Here is a 23,771-nt window from a genome sequence, read left to right as displayed (position 1 = left end):
AACCAAAAACCTACAGCAGAGCATTCTTTATAGATTTTTCCTCTGCCTTTAACTCCCTATAAACATTACCTTCTACTAGCCAAAATGAATGAACTGGACATTAACCCACCCCTCATTCACTGGTATCACTAATTTCTAAGTGATATCTGCGTGGCACCATCAGCATTCAAATGCTTGCAAAATGGCTTGCTCAATATTAGGCTTTATTAGTGGAGTGACAACCAATGTAAATTGCTAGGTTATTGTTATGAAATACGCTGTTGAAAATTGTGTTTTACCAGAATAAAAGTAAACTACTGGAGGCACAACTCTCATATGGCTATAACTGCTGATCGGTGCTTAGCCTACATCCGATTTTATTTTGATTGTTCGGGTTTACCATCAGCAATATTTTTGGTAGTTTTGCTTTAAACAATCATGGTCATTTTTTTAAATTCAGGGTAAAGTGGATAGGGATCACTTTTGCGAGCCGCACTGCAAGGCCGAAGCAGGAAGAGAAGAGATGCTCACTGAAAAAAAAACTTCAAAATGGTCAAAACCATTCGATTTTGAGACCGGGTGAAAGCCAAAATTGTGCTGTATATCAAAAATTATTTTTAAAGATAGATTTTGACATTACTATCTCAAACACTTATTATCTGCAAAAAAATGACAAGTTAATTAGTAAATGATGGTGATTTCAGATAAAAGTGGGGGGACAAAAAAAACATATATTGCCTAATCTGATAGTGGGGTGGTACAGTGGTTCTTCCTTTAAAGATAGCGTCGTACTGCAGCTTGCGGGCTGCCGTAGAATTCTGTCACGTTATTTAAGTGTTAGCCAATGTTGCCATTAATGCTAGTTAGTGCTAGTTTGACCACCAGATGGCATCTTTGAGAAGCATTTAAATATACAGTACATCATTCAATCAATCACTAATTTGTGCATGTCATCACACAGCATGTGAAAACTAAATAACAAAAGGAGCCTTGATTGCTTTTACAATCACGGCTAAATTGATTGAATTAAGTAGGCCTTTATGCCAATAAGTAAGTTACGCTAAAACAGCTACAGTAACAAATTATTTCCTTGGAATAGAAACACATTGTACAGTGCCATATTTTCGTAACGGAAAGCCTTAGGCCTACAGTACATGTGCTACAGTAAGAAATGCATTTTAGTTTTTTCATGGAATAGAAAAAATATTCATCAAATTAATTAAGCTACATTTCTAAAAATCAACCCCATATAGCCTGTTCTATTCAATGCTCCCTTTGACTTTCAATAACTTAGCTTCTCAAAGATCCCCTCTGGCAAACAAGCACTAACTACCATTAATGGTAACAATGGCTGACACTGAAATAACGTGCCACAGAATTTTGCGGCAACTCGCAAGCTGTGCTGCAGTATGACGCAACTTTTAAAGGAAGAATCACTTTATACACCTTTTTTATGGACAGGCCCCTTGGCTGCAAGGTCAAGATAATAAAAACACACCCAACGATACACTACTGTTGAACCAGACTTTGTTATAGCAGGATAATGGCTTGGTTTTTCATTGTGTGGAATGGAAATCAAGCAACAGTTACAGTAAAATAAATGTTTCTGAATACGTGGGTCAACGGTGTAATCTCAACTCGCGTTTCATGATGGGCACATGTACAAAATGTATGGAGGGGGTTTTATGCAAGTCCAAAATAATAACGTCAACTGGCTAAAATAATGTACAATAGCCTACACAAATATAAAGGGCGTCGGCCCACCGTTTGCTACACCCAAACGTAATCTTTTAATAAAGCTTTGGTGATTAAGATTTATTTCAAAGCAGTCTCGCGAGCCAAAGCTTTTATGGATAGGCTTGGCTACTAGTAGTTTGCGAATGCATTGGGCAGGACATAAAAAAACAGCATCATTGAGGGGAGAGGAGGCTATGCTTTTTTTAAATCAAATTAAACTTAATGGAAAGTGGTTCTGAATACGAGGTTTTACCGGCCTCAAAAGCAGTCCTCTCTCAAAAACTTCTTAGGGCTGCAATCCCGTTAATGGGATTGATATGACAACAGCCAGTGAAAGTGCAGAGCGCCAAATTCAAACAACAGAAATCTCATAATTAAAATTCCTCAAACATACATGTACAGTATCTTATACCATTTTAAAGGTACTCTTGTTGTTAATCCCACCAAAGTGTCCGATTTCAAATAGGCTTTACAGCAAAAGCACCACAAACGATTATGTTAGGTCACCGCCAAGTCACAGAAAAATTCAGCCATTTTTCCAGCCAAAGAGAGGAATCACAAAAAGAACAAATAGAGATAAATTAATCACTAACCTTTGATGATCTTCATCAGATGACACTCATTGGACTTCATGTTACACAATACATATATGTTTTGTTCGATAAAGTGCATATTTATATAAAAAATCTCAGTAAACATTGGTGTGTTATGTTCACTAGTTCCAAAAACATCCAGTGATTTTTGCAGAAATACTCATTATAAATGTCAATGAAAATACAATTGTTAGACATGGAAATATAGATACACTTCTCCTTAATGCAACCGCTGTGTCAGATTTCAAAAAAACTTTACGGAAAAAGCAAACCATGCAATAATCTGAGTACAGCTTTCAGACAACAAATCAGCCAAAAAGATATCCACTATATTGTGTAGTCAACAGAAGTCAGAAATAGCATTATAAATATTCACTTACCTTTGATGATCTTCATCAGAATGCACTCCCAGGAATGCCAGTTCCACATTAAATGGTTGATTTAGTTCGATAATGTCCATCATTTATTTCCAAAGAGCTACTTTTGTTAGCATGTTTGGTAAACAAATCCAAAGTCATGAAGCGCGTTCCCTAGTTGGAGACGAAATGTCAAAAAGTTCCGTTACTGTCTTTAGAAACATGTCAAACGATGTATGGAATCAATCTTTAGGATGTTTTAACATAAAACGTCAATAATGTTCTAACCGGAGAATTCCTATGTCTGTAGAAAAGCAATGGAACAAGAGCTAACTTCCTCGTGACCGCGCCTCAGAGCATGTGGCACTCTGCCAGACACCTGGCTCAAACAGCCTTTATGAGCCCCCACTTCACAGTAGAATCCACAAACAAGTGTCTAAAGACGGTTGACATCTAGTGGAAGCCTTAGGAAGTGCAACATAACCAATATCCCACTGTGTATTCAATGGGTTGAAAATCGACCAACCTCAGATTTCCCACTTCCTGTTTGGATTTCTTCTCAGGTTTTTGCCTGCCATATGAGTTATGTTATACTCACAGACATCATTCAAACAGTTTTAGAAACGTCAGAGTGTTTTCTATCCAATACTAATAATAATATGCATATATTAGCAACTGGGACTGGGGAGCAGGCTGTTTACTCTGGGCACCTCTGGGCACCTTTCATCCAAGCCACCATGCCCCTGCAGTCATAAGAAGTTAATCCATGAGCATATGGTAAGGTAGAAATCTGTCTTTCTGCCCCGGAACAAGGCAGTCATTGTAAGTGCGTCCCACTTGGATAAAAAACTGGGAAAATGCAGCGCGGCAAATTCAAATAATGATATAAAATCAAACATTCATTAAATCACACATGTAAGATACTCAATTAAAGCTACACTCGTTATCCAGCCAACATGTCAGATTTTAAAAGCTTTTCGGCGAAAGCATTAAGAAGCTATTATCTAATGATAGCACAATGTCAATAAAGAGGGTAGCATATTTCAAACCTGCAGGCGCTACACAAAACGCAGAAATAAAATATAAAACATGCATTACCTTTGACGAGCTTCTTTTGTTGACACTCCAATATGTCACATAAACATTTATTTGGCGCGTTTGATCCAGAAAAAAAACAGCTTACAAAAACACAACGTCACTACAAAACATTTCAAAAGTTGCCTATAAACTTTGCCAAAATATTTCAAACTACGTTTGTAATACAACTTTAGGTATTTTTAAACGTTAATAATCGATCAAATTGTAGACGGGGCAATCTGTATTCAATATAGCAAGTAAACAAACCATGCTCCTTTTTACGTCTTGCGCAACTCTCAATAGTGTAACGTTGTTCCAGGATGTGCTTCTTCTTCGTTGCACAAATGAATAACCTCAACCAAATTCCAAAGACTGGTGACATCCGGTGGAATTGGTAGGAACTGAAAAATGGTTCCTATCAAATATCCCTTGGCAAAAAAAAAATATATAATTCTGAACAGTTAGTCCTCTGGGTTTTGCCTGCTATGTAAGTTCAGCTTTAGAAACTTCAGTGTTTTCTATTCACATCTACTAATAATATGCATATCATATATTCCTGGCATGAGTAGCAGGAAGTTGAAATTGGGCACGCTATTTATCCAAAAGTGAATACCTTAAAAGGTTAACTTACTTGCCTAGTTAAAAAGGTTAAATAAAGAAAAAATAAATAAAATATGGGCACTGTGCGTCTCAGCTGGATAGGCTGCGCTTCCACTCTCAAAATCCATACCATTACCAACCGCATTACCGTTAAGACCTGCTTTTCGTTTGTCTTAAATCTTAGCATTTGCATGGCATGAAATTGACATTTTTGCACTTGTTTATAAGGACACACCTAAAATATTTCCACCCTTCCCACCTCAGCGCAAGCAAGCTGATGTTAGATAGGAAAATTGCCAAACCTGACGCAAGTGGATGAAAATGCCACAGCTCTAGTTTACATGGCAGCTAACCAATCGCTGCAGCTATACATAGTCCATCGGTAAATAGCCCACCCATTTTACCTACCTCATCCCCATACTGTTTTTATTTATTTACTTTTCTGCTCTTTTGCTCACCAGTATCTCTACCTGCACATGACCATCTGATCATTTATCATTCCAGTGTTAATCTGCTAAATTGTAATTATTCGCCTACCTCCCTCATGCCTTTTGAACACAATGTTTATAGACTCTTTTTTTTTTTTTTCTACTGTGTTATTGACTTGTTTATTGTTTATTCCATGTGTTTGTTGTTGTCTGTTCACACTGCTATGCTTTATCTTGGACAGGTCGCAGTTGTAAATGAGAACTTGTTCTCAACTGGCCTACCTGGTTAAATAAAGGTGAAATAAAAATAAATAAAAGAAAAAATGGCAAAATTGCAAACTAACATACGTTTGACAATTGCACCCCCTTAGCACCAGCCAAAAAAGTTTAGAATAATAAGTTCCGGGGGAGTGGTTGAAAGCAATCAGCTAGACCACCCCAGGCCACCAGACCAAACTTTTATTTTTGGCCAACTACTCCAAGTCACAGTTTAGGTCATATTAAGTGAACATTTTGATATTATTATCCCTTCCTTCCTCATTGGTGTCTTTGGCAACATGTTACTAATGAACTCTTAATTGTCCATTAATTAACAAGGCACCGGTTAGTGCAATTAAGGGGGTCCAATCGCTAATTAAAATGTAGACTGCAGTCAAACGCATTGCAAATTACTCTGCTGCTGGGCTGAAGAGGAAGAAACGAGAGGAATGGAGAGAAGTAGAGAATTGAAAGAAAAAGAGTGGGGGTTGGCACCAAAATGTTTTTGTCTTTCTGCTTTTCTCTCTCTTCTCTCCATCCATGGTGGAACTGGGAAGAAATAGAGTGATGAGATCTACTGGTGGTGGACACACTGAAATGTGTTTCTCTCATGATCTCCCTCTCTCCCTCCATGTGTATCTTTGATTTGAGCACTTCAGCCATCATTGAGAAACAAGAGAGGAAGAGAGATGAAGAGAGGAGAGAACAAGTGGTGTTGGAACACAGATTTTTTGTATTTCTCCCTCTCTTCACTTCCTCCATATGTACTTTAAATTTGCCACTTTTCCATTGCATTTTGGATGCACTTGAGGAGCATCGACTGATGCAGTGAATACAGTTACACACGCAGAGAGCGAGAGAAACAGTGATTTAGACATTCATCGATGGAGACGGTGCTCCCCATCTCTCTTCTCCCCCCCTCTGATCAAAGGTCAATAAGGCCACCTCTCCTGTGCCATACAGTCCCATAATTGGGTTGATGTGTGCCCCTGCCCGCTGTGTGTTACCATGGCAATGGGGCGACACCTGCAGAGCCCAGTGAGCCGGTGAATTTGTTTGCAGTACCCTGGGCAAAGGTTAGAGCCTACAACATAAACAAACACACACACACACACACACACTCCATCCAGCCGGCCACCCAAGACACTCATTTACATTCAGCACATCTACAGTCAGATGGTTTTCTAAACCACACACACACACACAGTAGGTAATCTAATCTCTACTGAGGTTACTTACCTAATTCAAAAACAACATTATTTGTCATACTGATATCTAAAATTATTAGCTGCTTATGCTGAAAAGCCTTCTATTTAACAGGTCTATTTAACTTTTTTTCTTCTTTAGACAAAAGCTAATAATTCACTTAAAACATTTTATTTGTGTATTAATTTCCAGGGTGCAATTAACAGAAAGACAGCAGGCTTCAGACCTCGTAGGGTAAGAGTTGAACATATCTTCACTAGAACAACTTTAAAAAGGTCTTACATTTACGTAACTTGTTTATGAACTATATCATGATTTAAACATGCATACATTTCCATAAAAGGAATACATTTACCACAGTACCTAACTTCCCCCATGATGGATTTTGTGAATAGTAACAGCAGTGGAAGCTGCTGAGTCGAGGACGGCTCATAATAATGGCTGAAACGGAGTGAATTTAAAAGCAAACACATGTAAACCATGCGTTTGCTGTATTTGATACCATTGCAACTATCCCACTCCAGCCAATACCATGAGCCCGTCCTCCCTAATTAAGGTTCCACCAACCTCATGTGAGTCACAGGTAAATGGCATTGTTCGACCCGACATGATAGCGGAGGACAAGTCAACCCATTTACCTGTTTATTTTGATCCCCATTAACTTCAACAGAAGCAGCAGCTACTCTTCCCAGGGTCTGATACGCTGATAGATAAGGACAGTCACCAAAATAAAATGATATACAAACAATACAACTAAAAAATGATACAGAAAATACAAGTGTGCGTGTGTTTGTGTGTTCCCGCACAGTCTCTGCCTTTCTATGAGCCGTTGTTTAAACCTTTTTTTTTAAAGGTAATTGGTTTTCTAAAGGCTGTTTGGACGTGCGGTGTTCCAAGCCGTACTGTATTGGCCGTCACAGGTGGACTATGCCTGCTAATAGATCCATCTGAATTATCACTGAGCCTTCATAAGAATATCATCATGTTTCTGTACAAATCACCTGGGACTGTATTCATGATACAGCACTGCCTCACTGTAAATGTAAGCTGAGCAAATCTGCAGTGTATAATAATAATATGGTTTTGTTTGGATGAATGAATGGTGGTGCTGTTTCAAGGAAAACTAATCACGCAAGCAGAATGGCCTAGGGCCAATAAGGAATTAATCTGAAGGTGAAGTTGAATTTTCATTGAGACATGAATTCAAAATAATATGTACGCATTGGCGATATTAGCATGTAAATCTTTGTGAAGCAAAAAAGTATATATAATACATTATGCATGCCAGCAAAGCCACTACACAACACTAAATAATACATTAATTACACTATAACGGTGACAAACGGTGCCCACAAACTGTTAGGCCTACATGAAGCGTCCCTACAGCAGAGCTTTCTTCTCAGCACCATGGAGTGAACCCTTACCACTGCTACACCTGGCTATCAGCGGAGCCTTCTCTGGCAGCGAAACAGATTATTCAGCCTAATTTACTGCCTTTTTAAAAAGTTTAAATCCAAGATGGCGTAGCAGTCAGGTGTCTTTGTCTTCGTCTTGTCTTGTCCCGTGAATGTATCATTTTTCTTCGCATTTTCGTTGCATGTATTTTTTAAACCTCAACTCCAACATGCTGTCCTGCAACCCGCCCAATGTGGTATGGATCTGCTATTTTCTTTACTTTAGAACCGGAACCCCAACAGAAGCTAGCCAGCTAACTAGCTATCTGTCACAACAGATCTGCGAGGGGGCTACAACTGACTCTTCCGTCGTGACGTCCCTCCAAGGCCCTTCTGCTAGCCTGCAACCCCATCCCGCTAGCTGTCTGAATCGCTGTGTCTCCAGCTCGCCTAGCTACTCACTAGACCCCATGATCACACGGCTACGCATGCCTCTCCCTAATGTCAATATGACTTGTCCATTGCTGTTTTGGTTAGTGATTATTGTCTTATTTCACTGTAGAGCCTCCAGCCCTGTACAATATGCCTTAGCTAACCCTTTTGTTCCACCCACACATGCGGTGACCTCACCTGGTTTAAATGGTGTCTCTAGAGGCAATACCTCTCTCATCGTCACTCAATGCTTAGGTTTACCTCCACTGTATTCACACCCTACCCTTGTCTGTACATTATGCCTTGAATCTATTCTTCCATGCCCAGAAACCTACTCATTTTACTCTCTGTTCCGAACGCACTAGACGACCAGTTCTTATTGCCTTTAGTCATACCCTTATCCTACTCCTCCTCTGTTCCTCTGAGGATGTAGAGGTTAATCCAGGTGCTCTCATTTGTTGACATCTGTAACTGTAAAAGCCTTGGTTTCATGCATGTTAATAGTAGAAGCCTCCTCCCTAAGTTTGTTTTATACACTGCTTTAGCACACTCTGCCAACCCAGATGTCGTAGCCATGAATCCTGGCTTAGGAAGGCTAACAAAAACCCAGAAATCTCCATCCCTAACTATACCATTTTCCGACAAGATAGAACTGCCAAAGGGGGCCGAGTTGCAATCTACTGCAGAGATAGGCTGCATAGTTATGTCATACTATCCAGGTCTGTGCCCAAACAATTTGAGCTTATACTTCTAAAAATCCACCTTTCCAGAAACAAGTCTCTCACCGTTGCCGCTTGCTATAGACCACCTTCTTTCACCAGCTGTGCCCTGGACACCATATGTGACACCATCTATTGTCAGAGCTCGCACTGTTAGGTCACCTAAACTGGGACATGCTTAACACCGCGGCCATCCTACAATCTAAACTAGATGCCCTTAATCTCACACAAATTATCAATGAACCTACCAGCTACAACCCCAAATCCATAAACACGGGCACCCTCATAGATATCAGCCTAACCAACCTGCCCTCCAAATACACCTCTCCTGTCTTCAACCAGGATCTCAGCAATCACTGCCTCATTGCCTGCATCCGTAACGGGTCTGTGGTCAAACGACCACCCCTCATCAATGTCAAATGCTCCCTAAAACACTTCAGCGAGCAGGCCTTTCTAATCGACCTGGCCCGGGTATCGGATATTGGATATTGACCTCATTTCGTCAGCAGAGGATGCCTGGTTATTCTTTAAAAGTGCTTTACTCACCATCTTAAATAAGCATACCCCATTAAAAAGCAATGTAGAACCAGGAACAGATATAGCCCTTGGTTCACTCCGGAAACACTATCACCACCGATAAATCCACGATAATTGAGAATTTCAATACGCATTATTCTACGGCTGGCCATGCTTTCCACCTGGCTACCCCTACCCTGGTCAACAGCCCCGCACCCCCCTTAGCAATCCAGTCAGCCAATGTTCTGAAAGAGCTGCACAATCTGGACACCTACAAATCAGCCGGGCTAGACAATCTGGACCCTCTCTTTCTAAAATGATCCGCCACAATTGTTGCAACCCCTATTACTAGCCTGTTTAACCTCTCTTTCGTATCATCTGAGATCCCCAAAGATTGGAAAACTGCCGCTGTCATCCCCCACTTCAAAGGGGGGAGACACTCTAGACACAAATTGTTACAGACCTATATCTATCCTAACCTATGGTCTTTGAAAGCCAAGTTAACAAACAGATCATCGAACATTTCGAATCCCACCGTACCATTTCCGCTATGCAATCTGGTTTCCTTGCCTGGTTCACCAACTACTTCTCAGACAGAGTAAAGTGTATCAAATCGGAGCGCCTGTTGTCCGGACCTCTGGCAGTCTCTATACAGGTGCCACAGGGTTCAATTATTGGGCCGACTCTTTTCTCTGTATACATCAATGATGTCGCTCTAGCTGCTGGTGATTTTCTGATCCACCTCTATGCAGACGACACCATTCTGTGTACTTCTGTCCCTTCTTTGGACACTTAACTAACTCCAGACGAGCTTCAATGCCAAACACCTCTCCTTCCGTGGCCTCCAACTGCTCTTAAATGCAAGTAAAACTAAATGCATGCTTTTCAACCGATCGCTGCCCGCACCTGCCCACCCGTCCACCGTCACTACTCTGGACTTTTCTGACTTCGACTATGTGGACAATTACAAATACCTAGTTGTCTGGTGAGACTGTAAACTCTCCTTCCAGACTCACATTAAGCATCTCCAATCCAAAATGTAATCTAGAATCGGATTCCTTTTTTCGCAACAAAGCATCCTTCACTCATTCTGCCAAACATACCCTCGTAAAACTGACTATCCTACCGATCCTTGACTTTGGCTCTACTCAGCAAATTGGATGCAGTCTATCACAGTGCAGTCTGTTTTGTCACCAAAGCCCCATGTACTAACGACCACTGCGACCTGTATGTTCTCGTTGGCTGGCCCTCGCTTCTTATTCGTCACCAAACCCACTGGCTCCAGGTCATCTATAAGTCTTTGCTAGATAAAGCCCCACCTTACCTCAGCTCACTGGTCACCATAGCAGCACCCACCCGTAGCAGGCTTTCCAGCAGGTATATTTCACTGGTCACCCCCAAAGCCAATTCCTCATTTGGCCGCCTTTCCTTCCAGTTCTCTGCTGCCAATGACTGGAACGAATTGCAAAATCAATGAAGCTGGAGACTCCCTCTCTAACTTTAAGCACCAGCTGTCAGAGCAGCTCACAGATCACTGCACCTGTACATAGCCCATCTGTAAATAGCCCATCCACCTACCTCATCCCCATACTGTTTTTCTTCTCTCCTTTGTATCCCAGTATCTCTACTTGCACATTCATCTTATGCACATCTATCACTCCAGTGTTTAATTGCTAAGTTGTAATTATTTCGCCACTATGGCCTATTTATTGCCTTTACCTCTTTTATCTCACCTCATTTGCACACACTGTATATATACTTTCTGTTGTGTTATTGACTGTATGTTTGTTTAATCCATGTGTAAGTCTGTGTTGTTTGTGTCACACTGCTTTGCTTTATCTTGGCCAAGTCGCAGTTGTGAATGAGAACTGGCCTACTTGGTTAAATAAAGGTGACATAAAAATAAAATAAAAAGACGAGCGGATAAGAGGCAATCCGTAATTTTGATTAAGACATTAATGAGTGAGTAAGGACGGACGTAGTCAATATAGCTATTTGTTCAGAACTTTTGAAATGTACAGTGACAGAATTCAGAACATGGGCCATTCTCACAGTATTCTCCCTGTACACCAAGTCAGAACCGTAGGATAAATAAAGGGTGTATATAAGCAGACAATGAAGCACTTACAATATTCGATGATTACATTTCTCTAAAACAGGTTATAGGCTACATGTGCATTACCAATTCAGAACAGTAGGCTAAGTTACTCTATGAGGGGGAAAGGGACCAAATGACATAGGCTACTAACAGCTTTCTACACAACACACACTTTGTATTCCTTTTTTAGCTACAGTATACATATTTCCCTAGCATATTACATCATTTATGCAGCAACATACAACGCATTTTTGGAGTCTTGTTGTGCTGTGCTCACTTGAACAGTGAGCAAGTGCTGTGCTCACTTGAACAGGAAAGTGGCACTGCGGTTCTTCTTGTGGGCAAATTTTGTCATCAAACTTTGTCATCAAAATGTGGCATTCTCTGGATTTATGGTGCTTTCAAGAAAACTATGAACTCTGAAAAACAAGGTGAATCATGATGTCAGTAATCTTCAGGTAGGAGCTCTAGAAAGACACCAGAGTTCCCAACTTGGAATTCAGAGTTGGATGACGTTAAAAAGTATTTTCCCAGTCGGAGCAATTTTTTTTCCATAGTTCCCAGTTGTCTTGACAGCACCATAAATCCAGAGAATGACAGACTTTGATGACAAAGTTATCATCAAGGCAAAGGGTGGCTGCTTTGAAGAATCTAAAATCTAAAATAGATTTAGATTTGTTAAACAATTTTTTGGTTAACACATGATTCCATATGTGTTATTTCATAGTTTTGATGTCTTCACTATTATTCGACAATGTAGAAAATAGTAAAAATTACAAAAATCCTTGAATGTGTAGGTAGGTGTGTCCAAACTTGACTGGTACTCTAAAAAAAATATTTAGATACAGCTTAGTGAATTAGCTGTAAACATTAACTCTGTAACCCATTATTAATGTTACAACATCCTCCCCCGATGAACAACTGTGTTCATCTAAATCTCTAAGCTGTGTATTAACTGGAATAGGTATTCTCAACAAAGTCCCTGAGGCAGTATGAACTGAACATAACATAACTAGGCCATCTCGGCCTGGAAACAGTTCCTCAAACTTCCCTAGTTTACAGGTTTGTCTGGGTGTGTTATCTTCACACACTTTCAGTGGGGTGGGCTGTGGTGTGTCACAGCAGTGTGCTGACTTTAGAGCCAGCAAGTAGTCTCTTTACCAGAAGGCCAGCATCCCGGGAGTCGCCTCTTCACTGTTGAAGTTTAGACTGGTGTTTTGCGGGTACTATTTAATGAAGCTGACAGTTGAGGACTTGTGAGGTGTCTGTTTCTCAGTTGTGCACCTGGGGCCTCCCAATCCTCTTTCTATTCTGTTTAGTGCCAGTTTGCGCTGATCTGTGAAGGGACTACTACACAGCGTTGTACGAGATCTTCAGTTTCTTGGCAATTTCTTGCATGGAATAGCCCTCATTTCTCAGAACAAGAATAGACTGACGAGTATCAGAATAAAGTCCTTTGTTTCTGGACATTTTGAGCCTGTAATCGAACCCACAAATGCTGATGCTCCAGATACTCAACTAGTCTAAAGAAGGCCAGTTTTATTGCTTCTTCAATCAGCACAACAGTTTTCAGCTTTACTAAGATAATTGCAAAATGGTTTTCTAATGCTTGAGGGGGGGATATACACTGCTGTGACAATGACCAAAGAGAATTCTCTCGGGAGGTATGTGATTGAGTTATTCTAAGTTGGGTGAACAAAAGGGCCTGAGTTCTTGTACGTTACCACAATCACACCATGAGTTAATCATGAAACATACACCTCTGCCTTTTCCTAATCTGCATCGAATGCACTCATCAATGTGCTGCTACTCACAGAATGTTTCAGAGATCTCAAGTTATGATGCTGCGTGCATTTCATCACACGCTTGCAGTCAAACAATCAATAATAATTTTCAACTCTGTGTTTCGTCTGTACTGGGTTCTCTCCGGCAGCGTAACGCACCACAGTGAGACCATCGTTTTTGGGCAAACCACGGTGCCTTGTTTAGTGTGCTCCTGAGTGCGGATATATTGTTCACATCAGTCCAAACTAACCGAAATAAGGGGGAAAACGCACTAGAGTTCAGAAAAACCGTACCAAACCATTTTGGTGTGAAAGCCCCCTAAGACTCATTCCTCCTCTCTCCCCTAACTCCTTATTTCTTATGCTCTCTTCTCTCTTCCTATCTCTTCTCACTCATTACCCCCTCCTCGCCCTGCCTCCTCCTTCCTTCCTCTCCTCACCCCCAACCCCCACCTCTTCTCCACTCCCTCCTCTCCCCACTTCCCCTTCCCCTCACCCCCCTCATAAATCCCCCCAGGTGCTAGCGATAGACCCAGACGATGGGGACAATGGGACAGTGGTGTACAGCATCAGCCCAGAGAACCCCTTCTACACCATCAATAGCAGCACAGGGAAGATCAGGACCAGCGGGGTTGTGCTGGACAGAGAGAGCTCCAACCCCAAAGACACACTGCTCATGAGGACCATCATCGTGTCTGCTGTTGACAGTGAGTCCCAACCTAGGCCAGAACTCTGTTTTTTGGTCAATCGTTTGGTCAGTCGGTCGGTCGATCTACGTGTCTATTTGTCTGTCTGTTTGGCTGGCTAGCTGTGACTGAGACGTCAGTCTGTCTATTCATGTATTTGTGTGTATGTGTGTCTGTCTGAGGCTGAAGAGTGTGTAAATCTGTCAGCCTATAGCATCAGTATCTAAATTACAGTGGCAGTTTATATGTGAGTCTCAGCAATAACACTGTTTCAACAAAATGTTCTTGCTACTTTAATATTGATGGTGAAACTTTTATTGGTGTTTTGTGCTCTTGTAAATGCTGTGTTTGTTCCTCTGGCGTCTCTTTCAGTTGGCAGACCTCCGCTGCGTTCCTCATTCAGCACCACGGTGTACGTCAACCTGCTGGACCTGAATGACAACGACCCCACCTTCCTTAACCTGCCCTTTGTGGCCGAGGTGCCAGAAGGCCTGCCTAGTGGATCCTCTGTGTTCAAGGTTAGCCCGCCATTACAAGATATCATCAGATTTATCATTCCATGATATGTCATCAATGCATGCATGTGTGGCAGATTAATCAGATATCATGACAGCGTGTGTGTGTGTGTGAAGGCTAAATTAAGATTTCCTTTGTTTCTGTATCTGTCTGTCATGTCATTCTCTCACTTCTGCTCACCACACCACTTCCATCTCTCGCTCCCTCTATCTCCCCTCTGTTTCCTATCCACACACCTCTTATTCTTCTCCCCTCTCACCCTAACAACTCCCCTTTCCTCTCCTCTCTCCCTTCCTCTCCTCTTTCTCTCCTCCTCTCCTCTCCCTCCCTGTCCTCTCCCTTCATCCTGTCTCTTTCTCTCCCTCTCCATTCCTTTCCCTCAATCCCTCTCTCCTCTCCTCCCTCAGATCCAGGTGGATGACCCTGATGAGGAGGAGAATGGTATGGTTACCATGGCGCTGCAGGTGGGCATGCCACGCCTTGACTTCTATCTCAACAGCACCACGGGCGTGCTGTACTCCACAGCAACGCTGGACCGTGAGCAGATTGGCCTGTACCACCTGAGGATTGTGGGATACGACCAAGGGCAGAACCCGCGCACCTCCACCAGCACCCTCACCATCACAGGTATGCAATAGTCAGGGCCCATATTCATAAAGCATCTCAGAGTAGAACTGCTCGTCTAGGATCAGTTTTGCCTTTCAGGACATAATAATTAAGATAGTGGGGACCTGATCCTAGAACACTAAACCTACTTTCAGAAGCTATGAAACTTTACACCATGTAAAGATAGATTCAAATATTGCAGAGATTTTCAGAGTATAACCTTCTGGTCTGAAGCAGATCTTTTAGAAGCGCTGAGAGACTAATGAGAATCTACTAAATGTGTTGCTTGTCTTGTACGCCTACTGAGCATGATTCATGAATATGAAAACATGATAACTCAGTCTGTCTGTCTGTTTGTCTTTCTGTCTGTCTGGCTGTCTTGTCTCTCTATGTCCCTCAGTCCTAGATGTCAACGACGAGACCCCCACGTTCTTCCCCAAAGTGTACAATGTGTCCCTGCAGGAGAGCGTCCCCAGGGACGATGTGGTGGCTCACCTCAACTGCTTCGACAACGACTCCGGCCTCAACGCTGAACTCAGCTACTTCATCACAGGTCAGAGGTCAAACTTAAGCAATGGCAGCCACAAATGTGTGCATCTGCGAGTGTGTGTGTGTGTGTGTAGTGTGTGAGTGAATGGTTAGGCAACACGTGTGTGTTTCTAGAGTGGTTGGGCAAGACGTAGAGGTGTATTATGTGAATTTCCTACTCCTTGTGTATGTAGTGTACACACATAAACAAGGAGTAGGAAACTCACATAATACACCTCTCTTAGAAAAAAAGGGTTCCCAAGGGGTTCTTTGCGGAGGGATATGGTTCTACTAAGAGCTGTTTTAATCAGAAGAACCCTTTTTGGAAGACACGGGTTCTTTGTAAGTCAAAGGGTTCTATCTTATAACCTTTTACATTCTGAGAATGGGTTTTTGGAAGAAAGGGTTAATTGATGGTTCTTTGGAAGGAAAGAATAATTCTTTGGAAGGCAAGAAGGGTTTTACCAATAACCATATATAATATTTCCCACACATCACTTTGCAAGCCAGTTTAATGTTACTTGCAGGCCTGATGTGGCCTGTAAGCCAGGAGATTCCTAACACACCTGTGTTAACATATAACTAGGCCCTCAAAGAAAGGTCTCATATATGTAATGTATAAGTCATACAATTTTAAAGGCTACTAAGGCTGGTGGAACTGTTCATAGAGGGTTCTAGGAAGAACCTTTAGATTATAAAATGGTTATTGATAGAACCCTTCATAGAGGGTTCAAGGTAGAACTATATACAGTGGGTTCTTTGAAGAACCGTTTGTAGAGGGTTCTAGATAGAAACCTCTAAAAAGGATTCTACCCAGCACAAAAAAGGGTTCCCCTATTGGGACAAACCGAAGAACCCTGCATGGTTTTACTTAGCACCTTTTCTTCTAAGAGTGTAGTGTGTGTGTGCATGCAGACGTGCTTTCATTCATGTGTATAAGTATAAGTTCATGTGTATAAGTGAATAGCCGAGATTTACATGTAATTTTCCACCATCTGTGTGTTGTGTTCTGCAGGTGGTAACCAGGATGGTAAATTCAGTGTTGGCTTCAGAAATGGTGTGGTCCGGACTGTGGTTGCCCTGGACAGAGAGACACAGGCTGCATACACACTGGTCATAGAGGCTATCGGTGAGTCCTAGCCCTATAAAAGTATTTTTCAGTCCTAGCCCTATACTATTCTTCTTCATCTTTCTTTTTACTCTGTGTATTTAGACCAATTGTATTTGTTCAATTTTGGGCTTGTTTCAGTGTACATGTTCCGTACGATTTCAAACTTCAAATAAATTGGTTCAAAGCTACAATTCTTTTATACATCTTTGAGATTGAGAAGTGAGAAGGGATGCGTGCAAGTCTTCAGTGATGTAAAGTGTTGTCTCAGTTTCTTTTCATCATCTTACCAAAGAGAGAACAATAAGGTCTGCATCCCAAATGCAACACTATTCCCTATGTGCTGCACTACTTTTCACCAGGGCCCATAGGGCTCTGGTTCAATGGTGTGAACTTTGTAAGGAATAGGCTGCCATTTGTGGGATGCAGCCAAGGTTTGAGGTTTCCTGTTGTTGTTTTTCTTGAAACTTTTAAGTACATCTGAGTTGTTCTGGGGTGTCTCTGTGTGTGCTGATGCGATTGTTCAGACACTTCACTGTGTGTATACACTGAGTATACGAAACATTAGAAACACCTTCCTAAAATTGACTCCAATGCTTCCCACAGTTGTGTCAAGTTGGCTGGATGTCATTTGGGTGGTGGGCCATTATTGATACACACAGGAAACTGTTGAGCTGTTGCAGTTCTTGACACAAACCGGTGCGCCTGGTACCTACTACCATACCCCGTTCAAAGGCACTTAAATATTTTGTCTTGCCCATTCACCCTCAAGGCTTGAAAATCATTCTTTAACCTATCTCATCCACTTCATCTACGCTGATAGAAGTGTATTTCACACGTGAAATCAATAAGGGACCATAGCATACACATGGTCAGTCTATGTCATAGAAAGAGCAGGTGTTCTTAATGTTTTATATACTAATTTAGGCGTGGAGAGGGGAAGAGAGAGAGGGGGGAGAAGAAGAGGGGGAGAGAAGAAGAGGGATTGAGAGAAGAAGAGAGTACACATGTCATTACCTCAGGAGGGATTGAAGGGATTGGTTTCTAATGTATGATTTTAATGATTAGATTATACAGTTGGTTTTATTTGCAAAGATCTTGACTTACTTTTGTTGAAATGCAACCAATGAATGCATTGTAAGTTGTGAAATTATTGAAATGTAATAAAAATGTAGTTGTGTCATAAAAAAACATAAAAATAAGTCCAATGGCCCAGTTTCTCAGAAACTGACAGACACATACACACAGTGTTGTAATGTGTGAATGTGTGTCTCCCTCAGACAATGGTCCATCAGGCAGCAGGAGGACAGGCACAGCCACAGTGTTTGTAAAAGTACTGGATGTGAACGACAACAGACCCATCTTCCTCCAGAACAGCTACGAGACCAGCATACTAGAGAATGTCCCCATAGGAACCAGCATCCTGCAGGTACCCAGGCAGGCTGAAACACACACACACACACACACACACACACACACACACACACACACACACACACACACACACACACACACACACACACACACACACACACACACACACACACACACACACACACACACACACACACAGATAGATGCATGTTCTTAATTTAGTCACCCTGTTGCATCAGAACTTTCCTGCAATGCAATTTGATTTGAAGATTAAAAAGGCTTCTGTAATTTGTCATGTAAAATAATGTAAATGTATAAACCTATACAAAAATGTCCATGAATCATAATCTGCATAATAATTCCCATTTCCTATTCTCCTGCTGTAGCAAACTGGCTCAAATTAATATCCTACATCTGTACACGCACGCACACACACAAACAAGTAACACAGTAAAGTAACACAGTAAAATACCCTATTTGGATAAGTGAAACCCCCCCTTAGAATTGCAATTGCAAACTTGCTGAGGAAAATCTAACCACCTTCCAGATCACAAATCAAACTAATTGGCTTTCATCTGTAATCAATTGTAGTGACTTTGATTAGTTCAGAATAAAAGCAGCTATTCATGGAGGACTCCAATGCTTAGTAGTGCAATTCAAAGCAAAGAATCCACTACGGGTGGATCAAAAGTTGTGGAAATGCACAGGTCAGGGGATGGGATATAAAACTATTTCAAAGGCTTTGTCTATCACTCAGAGCACAGTTAAGACCATTATTAAGAAGTGGAAGGCGTATGGCACCACCCAGACCCTGCATAGATCAGGCCGTCCCTCCAAACTAGATGACCGGGCAAGGAGGAGACTGATCAGAGAGGCTACCAAGAAGCCAATGGTGACTTTGAAGAAGCTTCAGGCCTTTATGGTAAAGACTAGTGCATGTGACCACAATATCACAAGCGCTCCACAAATCTGGACTCTATGGGAGGGTGGCAAGAAAAAAAAACACTCCTCAAAAAAAGCCACATTTGGTCTTGTTTGAGCTTTGCTAAAAAGTACCTTGTAGATTTCGAGGCCATGTGGCAAAATGTGCTGTGGTTAGATGAGACCAAAATTGAACTTTTTGGTCTGAACGTAAAACGATACATCTTTCCACCCAAAGAACACCATGCCTACAGTAAAAAAGCATGGTGGTGGCAGCATCCTGTTGTGGGGGTGTTTCTCTTCAGCAGTGACAGGAGCACTTGTCAGGATAGAAGGGAAAATTGACAGTGCAAAATACCAACACATTTTTGAGGAGAACCAGCAGCCCTCTGCCATGAAGTTGAAAATGGGAAGATGGTTCATGTTTCAACATGACAATGACCCAAAGCACACCGCCAAAGCAACCGTACAGTGGCTGAAGTACAAGAAGGTGAACGTTCTTGAGTGGTCTAGTCAGAGCCCAGTCCTTGAGCAGTCACCATGCAATTTGACTGAGCTTGAACACTTCTGCAAGGAAGAATGGGCAAATATTGCACAGTCTAGGTGTGCAAGGTTAGTAGAAACATGTTCAAAGAGTGTAATGACTGTAATTTAAGAAAAAGGTTCTTAAGGGGTGTTCACTTGTCCAAATAGGGTATTTTACTGTTTTAATTGTAATGAATGTTCAGAGTTCTTTAGATTTTTTTCCCACTTCGATATTGTGGGATACTGTGTGTAAATAAAGCCGGGAAGAAATCTGATTTTATGTGTTTTCATTTCAGGCTGAAAGGCAACAAAAGTTGAACATTTTGAAAGGAGTGGTGACTTTCTATATATACACACACACACACACACACACACACACACACACACACACACCACACACACACACACACACACACACACACACAGTGGTGTAAAGTATTTAAGTACAAATACTTTAAAGTATGACTTAGCTTGTATCTGTACTATACTATTTATATTTTGTACAATGGACTTACTGAAAAGCTCAGTGACTTTCAACGTGCCACCGTCATAGGATGCCACCTTTCCAACAAGTCAGTTCGTAAATTGTCTGCCCTGCTAGAGCTGCCCTGGTCAACTGTAAGTGCTGTTATTGTGAAGTGGAAACGTCTAGGAGCAACAAAGGCTCAGCTGCAAAGTGGTAATCCACACAAACTCACAGAACAGGACCGATGTGGCAGTCTGACAGACTAATCTAGGTTTGGTGGATGCCAGAAGAATGCTACCTGCCCCAATGCATAGTGCCAACTGTAAAGTTTGGTGGCGGAGGAACAATTGTCTGGGGCTTTTTTTCATGGTTTGGGCTAGGCTCCTTAGTTCCAGTGAAGGTAAATCTAAACACTACAGCATAAAATGAAATTCTAGATGATTCTGTGCTTCCAAATTTGTGGCAACAGTTTGGGGAAGGTGCTTACCTGTTTCAGCATGACAATGCCCCTGTGCACAAAGTGAGGTCCATACAGAAATGGTTTGTCGAGATCGGTGTGGAAGAACCTGACTGGCCTGCACAAAGCCCTGACCTCAACCCTATCGAACACCTTTGGGATGAATTGGAATGCCAACTGTGAGCCAGGCCTAATCACCCAACATCAGTGCCTGACCTCACTATTGCTCTTGTGGCTGAATGGAAGCCAGTCCCTGCAGCAATGTTCCAAAATCTAGAAGAGTGGAGGCTGCTGTAGCAGAGGGACCAACTCCAAATGAATGCCCATGATTTTGGAATGAGATGTTGGATGATATGGTTGGATGGTGTTGGATACTTTGGTCATGTAGTGTTATACCCAGCATAGCATAGGTTTTTTTCTTTCATTACATAGCCAGGGCAGAATTTGACAAGTTCTAGCTACAGGCACTGCCGCGCTTTTTTCATGACTGTGTGCGTGTGTGTGGACCATTTGAAATCCTTAGTAATTCAGACACTGAGGAACTTGAAGGTCTCGACCCGCTCCACTACAGCATGCTCGCCCCCCTTTTCCTGTAGTCTGCGATCAGCTCCTTGGTCTTCCTGACATTGAGGGAAAGGTTGTTGATCTGGCACCACACTGCCAGGTTACTGGCCTCCTCCCTGTAGGCTTTCTCATCATTGCCAGTGACAAGGCCTACAACCATTGCATCATCAGCAACTTGATGGTGTTTTCTACCCTCACCACCTGGGGCCAGCCTGTCAGGAAGTCCAGGATCCAGGTGCAGAGGGAGGTGTTCAGTCCCAAGCTTGATGACGAGCTTGGAGGGCACTATGGCGTTGAATGCTGATCTGTAGTCAATGAAAAGCATTCTCACATAGGTATTCCTCTTATTTAGGTGGGTGAGGGCAGTGTGGAGTGCAATTGAGATTGTGTCATCTATGTATCTGTTGGGGTGGTGCGCAAATTGAAGTGGGTATGGGATGATGGAGTTGATATGTACCGTTAACCAGCCTTTCAAAGCACTTCATGATTACAGATTTGAGTGCTACACAGCAGTACAGGAGAGGGGAAGAGGGAGATGGGGAGGCTGTAGAGGTTGAAATGTAGTGGTGGCTCTGTGAAGTAGGTGAAGTAGATGTTGACCGCTGGATCACTGTTGGTGTTTCTTGTTGTGTTCGCCAAGTTCTGGAAGGGAAAGGCATGAGAATGAGGTTAGCTGAGAAGTGTGTGGACATCTGTGTGTGTGTGCTCGGGCACACAGCAGGTATCTTGATATGAAATGTCTTGCCTTATTGGCCAAGCCAAACCAAGTTGATTTAGGCCTTTTTAGTAGGGGTTATTACCATCATACTCTGAAGGAGTTGCAACACACACACAGTGTTTCCAAAGCTTCAGCTGTTTGGCTATTACAAGCTAATCAAATGTGCATTTACCACACACACACACACACACACACACACACACACACACACACACACACACACACACACCGATTGGGTAGCTATTACTTTAATGACTACACAACAGTCGCTGCTTGACAGGGTTTCTGCAATGTAATACAAATTGGGTTTCTTAAAATGCACCCCCCCCCCCCCCCCCCCCCAATGATACCCAACCCCCCCACCCGCTATACCCCCCTCATTCCTTCTGCCCCCCTCCCTTGCACAATAGCATTTGTAAGTGTCATAGTCTTTAATTTGATGAGGACAAAGCTTGCCTTATCAGTTTAAGGAGAAACACATTGGGACGTTAAATTATTCTTAAGACAAAATTACAGTGAAGCTGTGTGGAAAGGTCACTGGAGCATCCATCGTCTCGTTAGTCTTTACCTTCTCACTCACACATATACACACAAACACACACACACACACACACACACTCAGACACAATATATTGAATCGAAGCCCTCTTACAGTATAGACATACCGACACACACTTGCCACCTGTAACACACACTACTCTACCAAGTTTTCACACTATTCTACCTCTATCTCTCCAGTGTGGCTATTTTCTGCTTCTTGTACTGTTAGAGTCTAAAGCAAATTTAATACTCATACTCAGAGAGAAAGAGATCACCATTCTCCCTACACTGCAACAAATCCTCTCTCTGTGGGTCTCAAATCAATACGTAAATAATCCAGTTCAGTTAATTTCCTCAAGATTAGTTAACAATCAGTAAATAGTATCACAGTTTTATGCCGTTTTTCTCTCTTTGTGTGGTCTCTCCATGTGTTTCATCCACCCATTACTATCCAATTCCCTATACATTTCTCTATTCTCTTCATCTGTAGGCTAACTGATGTGAGCACCACAAAGGACAAACACGCACAAACAAACCACAAACTCCAGAGAGTTCAGACATCTTCCACTGTCCAACATCCACTCTCTCTCTCACATTGACTATGACACCATACTTAGATGTATGCACTTACACACACACACACACACACACACACACACACACACATTTGGGCATAACACATATAAACAAACTAACACATGTAACCACTTCAGCAAACAAACATATACTTCATAAACACATTTACACATTTTATATACACACACACTAGAATATTCTCTAACTTCTTCAGTCACTTCCAGTATCAACTTTTCTCCCTTACTCTGCTTCTTTGAGAGAGTGTTAGGGAACGCACAGGGAAGAAAGAGGGGACAGAGAGCTGGGAGAGCCTAAAACAATGGGTTCAATTTCCAACACAGTGTACGAGCACTAACACTGCAAATACTTACAATCACAACATCTAAGCTTAGCTAACACGGACTGGGATGTTCTGCACGACTTTTATAGCCAAAGTGTTGCGTTCCACTGTGTAATATCCTATTTATCACTCAACATTCTGACCCCCCACTCTCTTTTCTCCTGGTTACCCCTCTCCTCCTCTTTCTCTTCTCCTCTCCACGTCTCTTTATAAAGCTAATGAGACTGAAGCAGGGCCCCTCTCTTCTCTACAATCTTGTCCCTGACATCCTTCTAGAGCTCTTTGGTCTTGGCCATGGTGGAGAGTTTGGAATCTGATTGATTGATTGCTTCTGTGGACAGATGTCTTTTATACAGGTAACAAACTGAGATTAGGAGCACTCCCTTTAAGAGTGTGCTCCTAATCTCAGCTCTTTACCTGTATGAAATACACCTGGGAGCCAGAAATCTTTCTGGTTGAGAGGGGGTCAAATACTTATTTCCCTCATTACAATGGAAATAAATGTATAACATTTTTGACATGCGTTTTTCTGGATTTTTTTGTTGTTATTCTGTGTCTCACTGTTCAAATAAATCTACCATTAAAATTATAGACTGATCAGGTCTTTGTCAGTGGGCAAACGTACAAAATCAGCAGGGGATCAGATTTTTTTTTCCCTCCACTGTAGGT

The 23,771-nt window shown here is 41.9% G+C and overlaps 1 protein-coding gene across 1 annotated transcript in view; it reads left to right on the top strand.

The window, feature by feature from the left end:
* The window catches only part of cdh23 (cadherin-related 23), a 655,816-nt gene that overhangs the window by 447,463 nt on the left and 184,582 nt on the right, over window positions 1-23,771 (top strand). Inside the window, exons 22-27 of the mRNA XM_036980724.1 lie at window positions 13,695-13,884; window positions 14,236-14,381; window positions 14,787-15,006; window positions 15,386-15,538; window positions 16,529-16,642; window positions 17,902-18,050. Coding sequence (XP_036836619.1) covers window positions 13,695-13,884; window positions 14,236-14,381; window positions 14,787-15,006; window positions 15,386-15,538; window positions 16,529-16,642; window positions 17,902-18,050 — 972 coding nt within the window. The remainder of the gene's footprint in view (window positions 1-13,694; window positions 13,885-14,235; window positions 14,382-14,786; window positions 15,007-15,385; window positions 15,539-16,528; window positions 16,643-17,901; window positions 18,051-23,771) is intronic.

Source organism: Oncorhynchus mykiss, chromosome 1 (assembly GCF_013265735.2).
Source record: "Oncorhynchus mykiss isolate Arlee chromosome 1, USDA_OmykA_1.1, whole genome shotgun sequence".
Taxonomy (NCBI): domain Eukaryota; kingdom Metazoa; phylum Chordata; class Actinopteri; order Salmoniformes; family Salmonidae; genus Oncorhynchus; species Oncorhynchus mykiss.
This window is presented reverse-complemented; position numbering and strand designations above follow the sequence as displayed.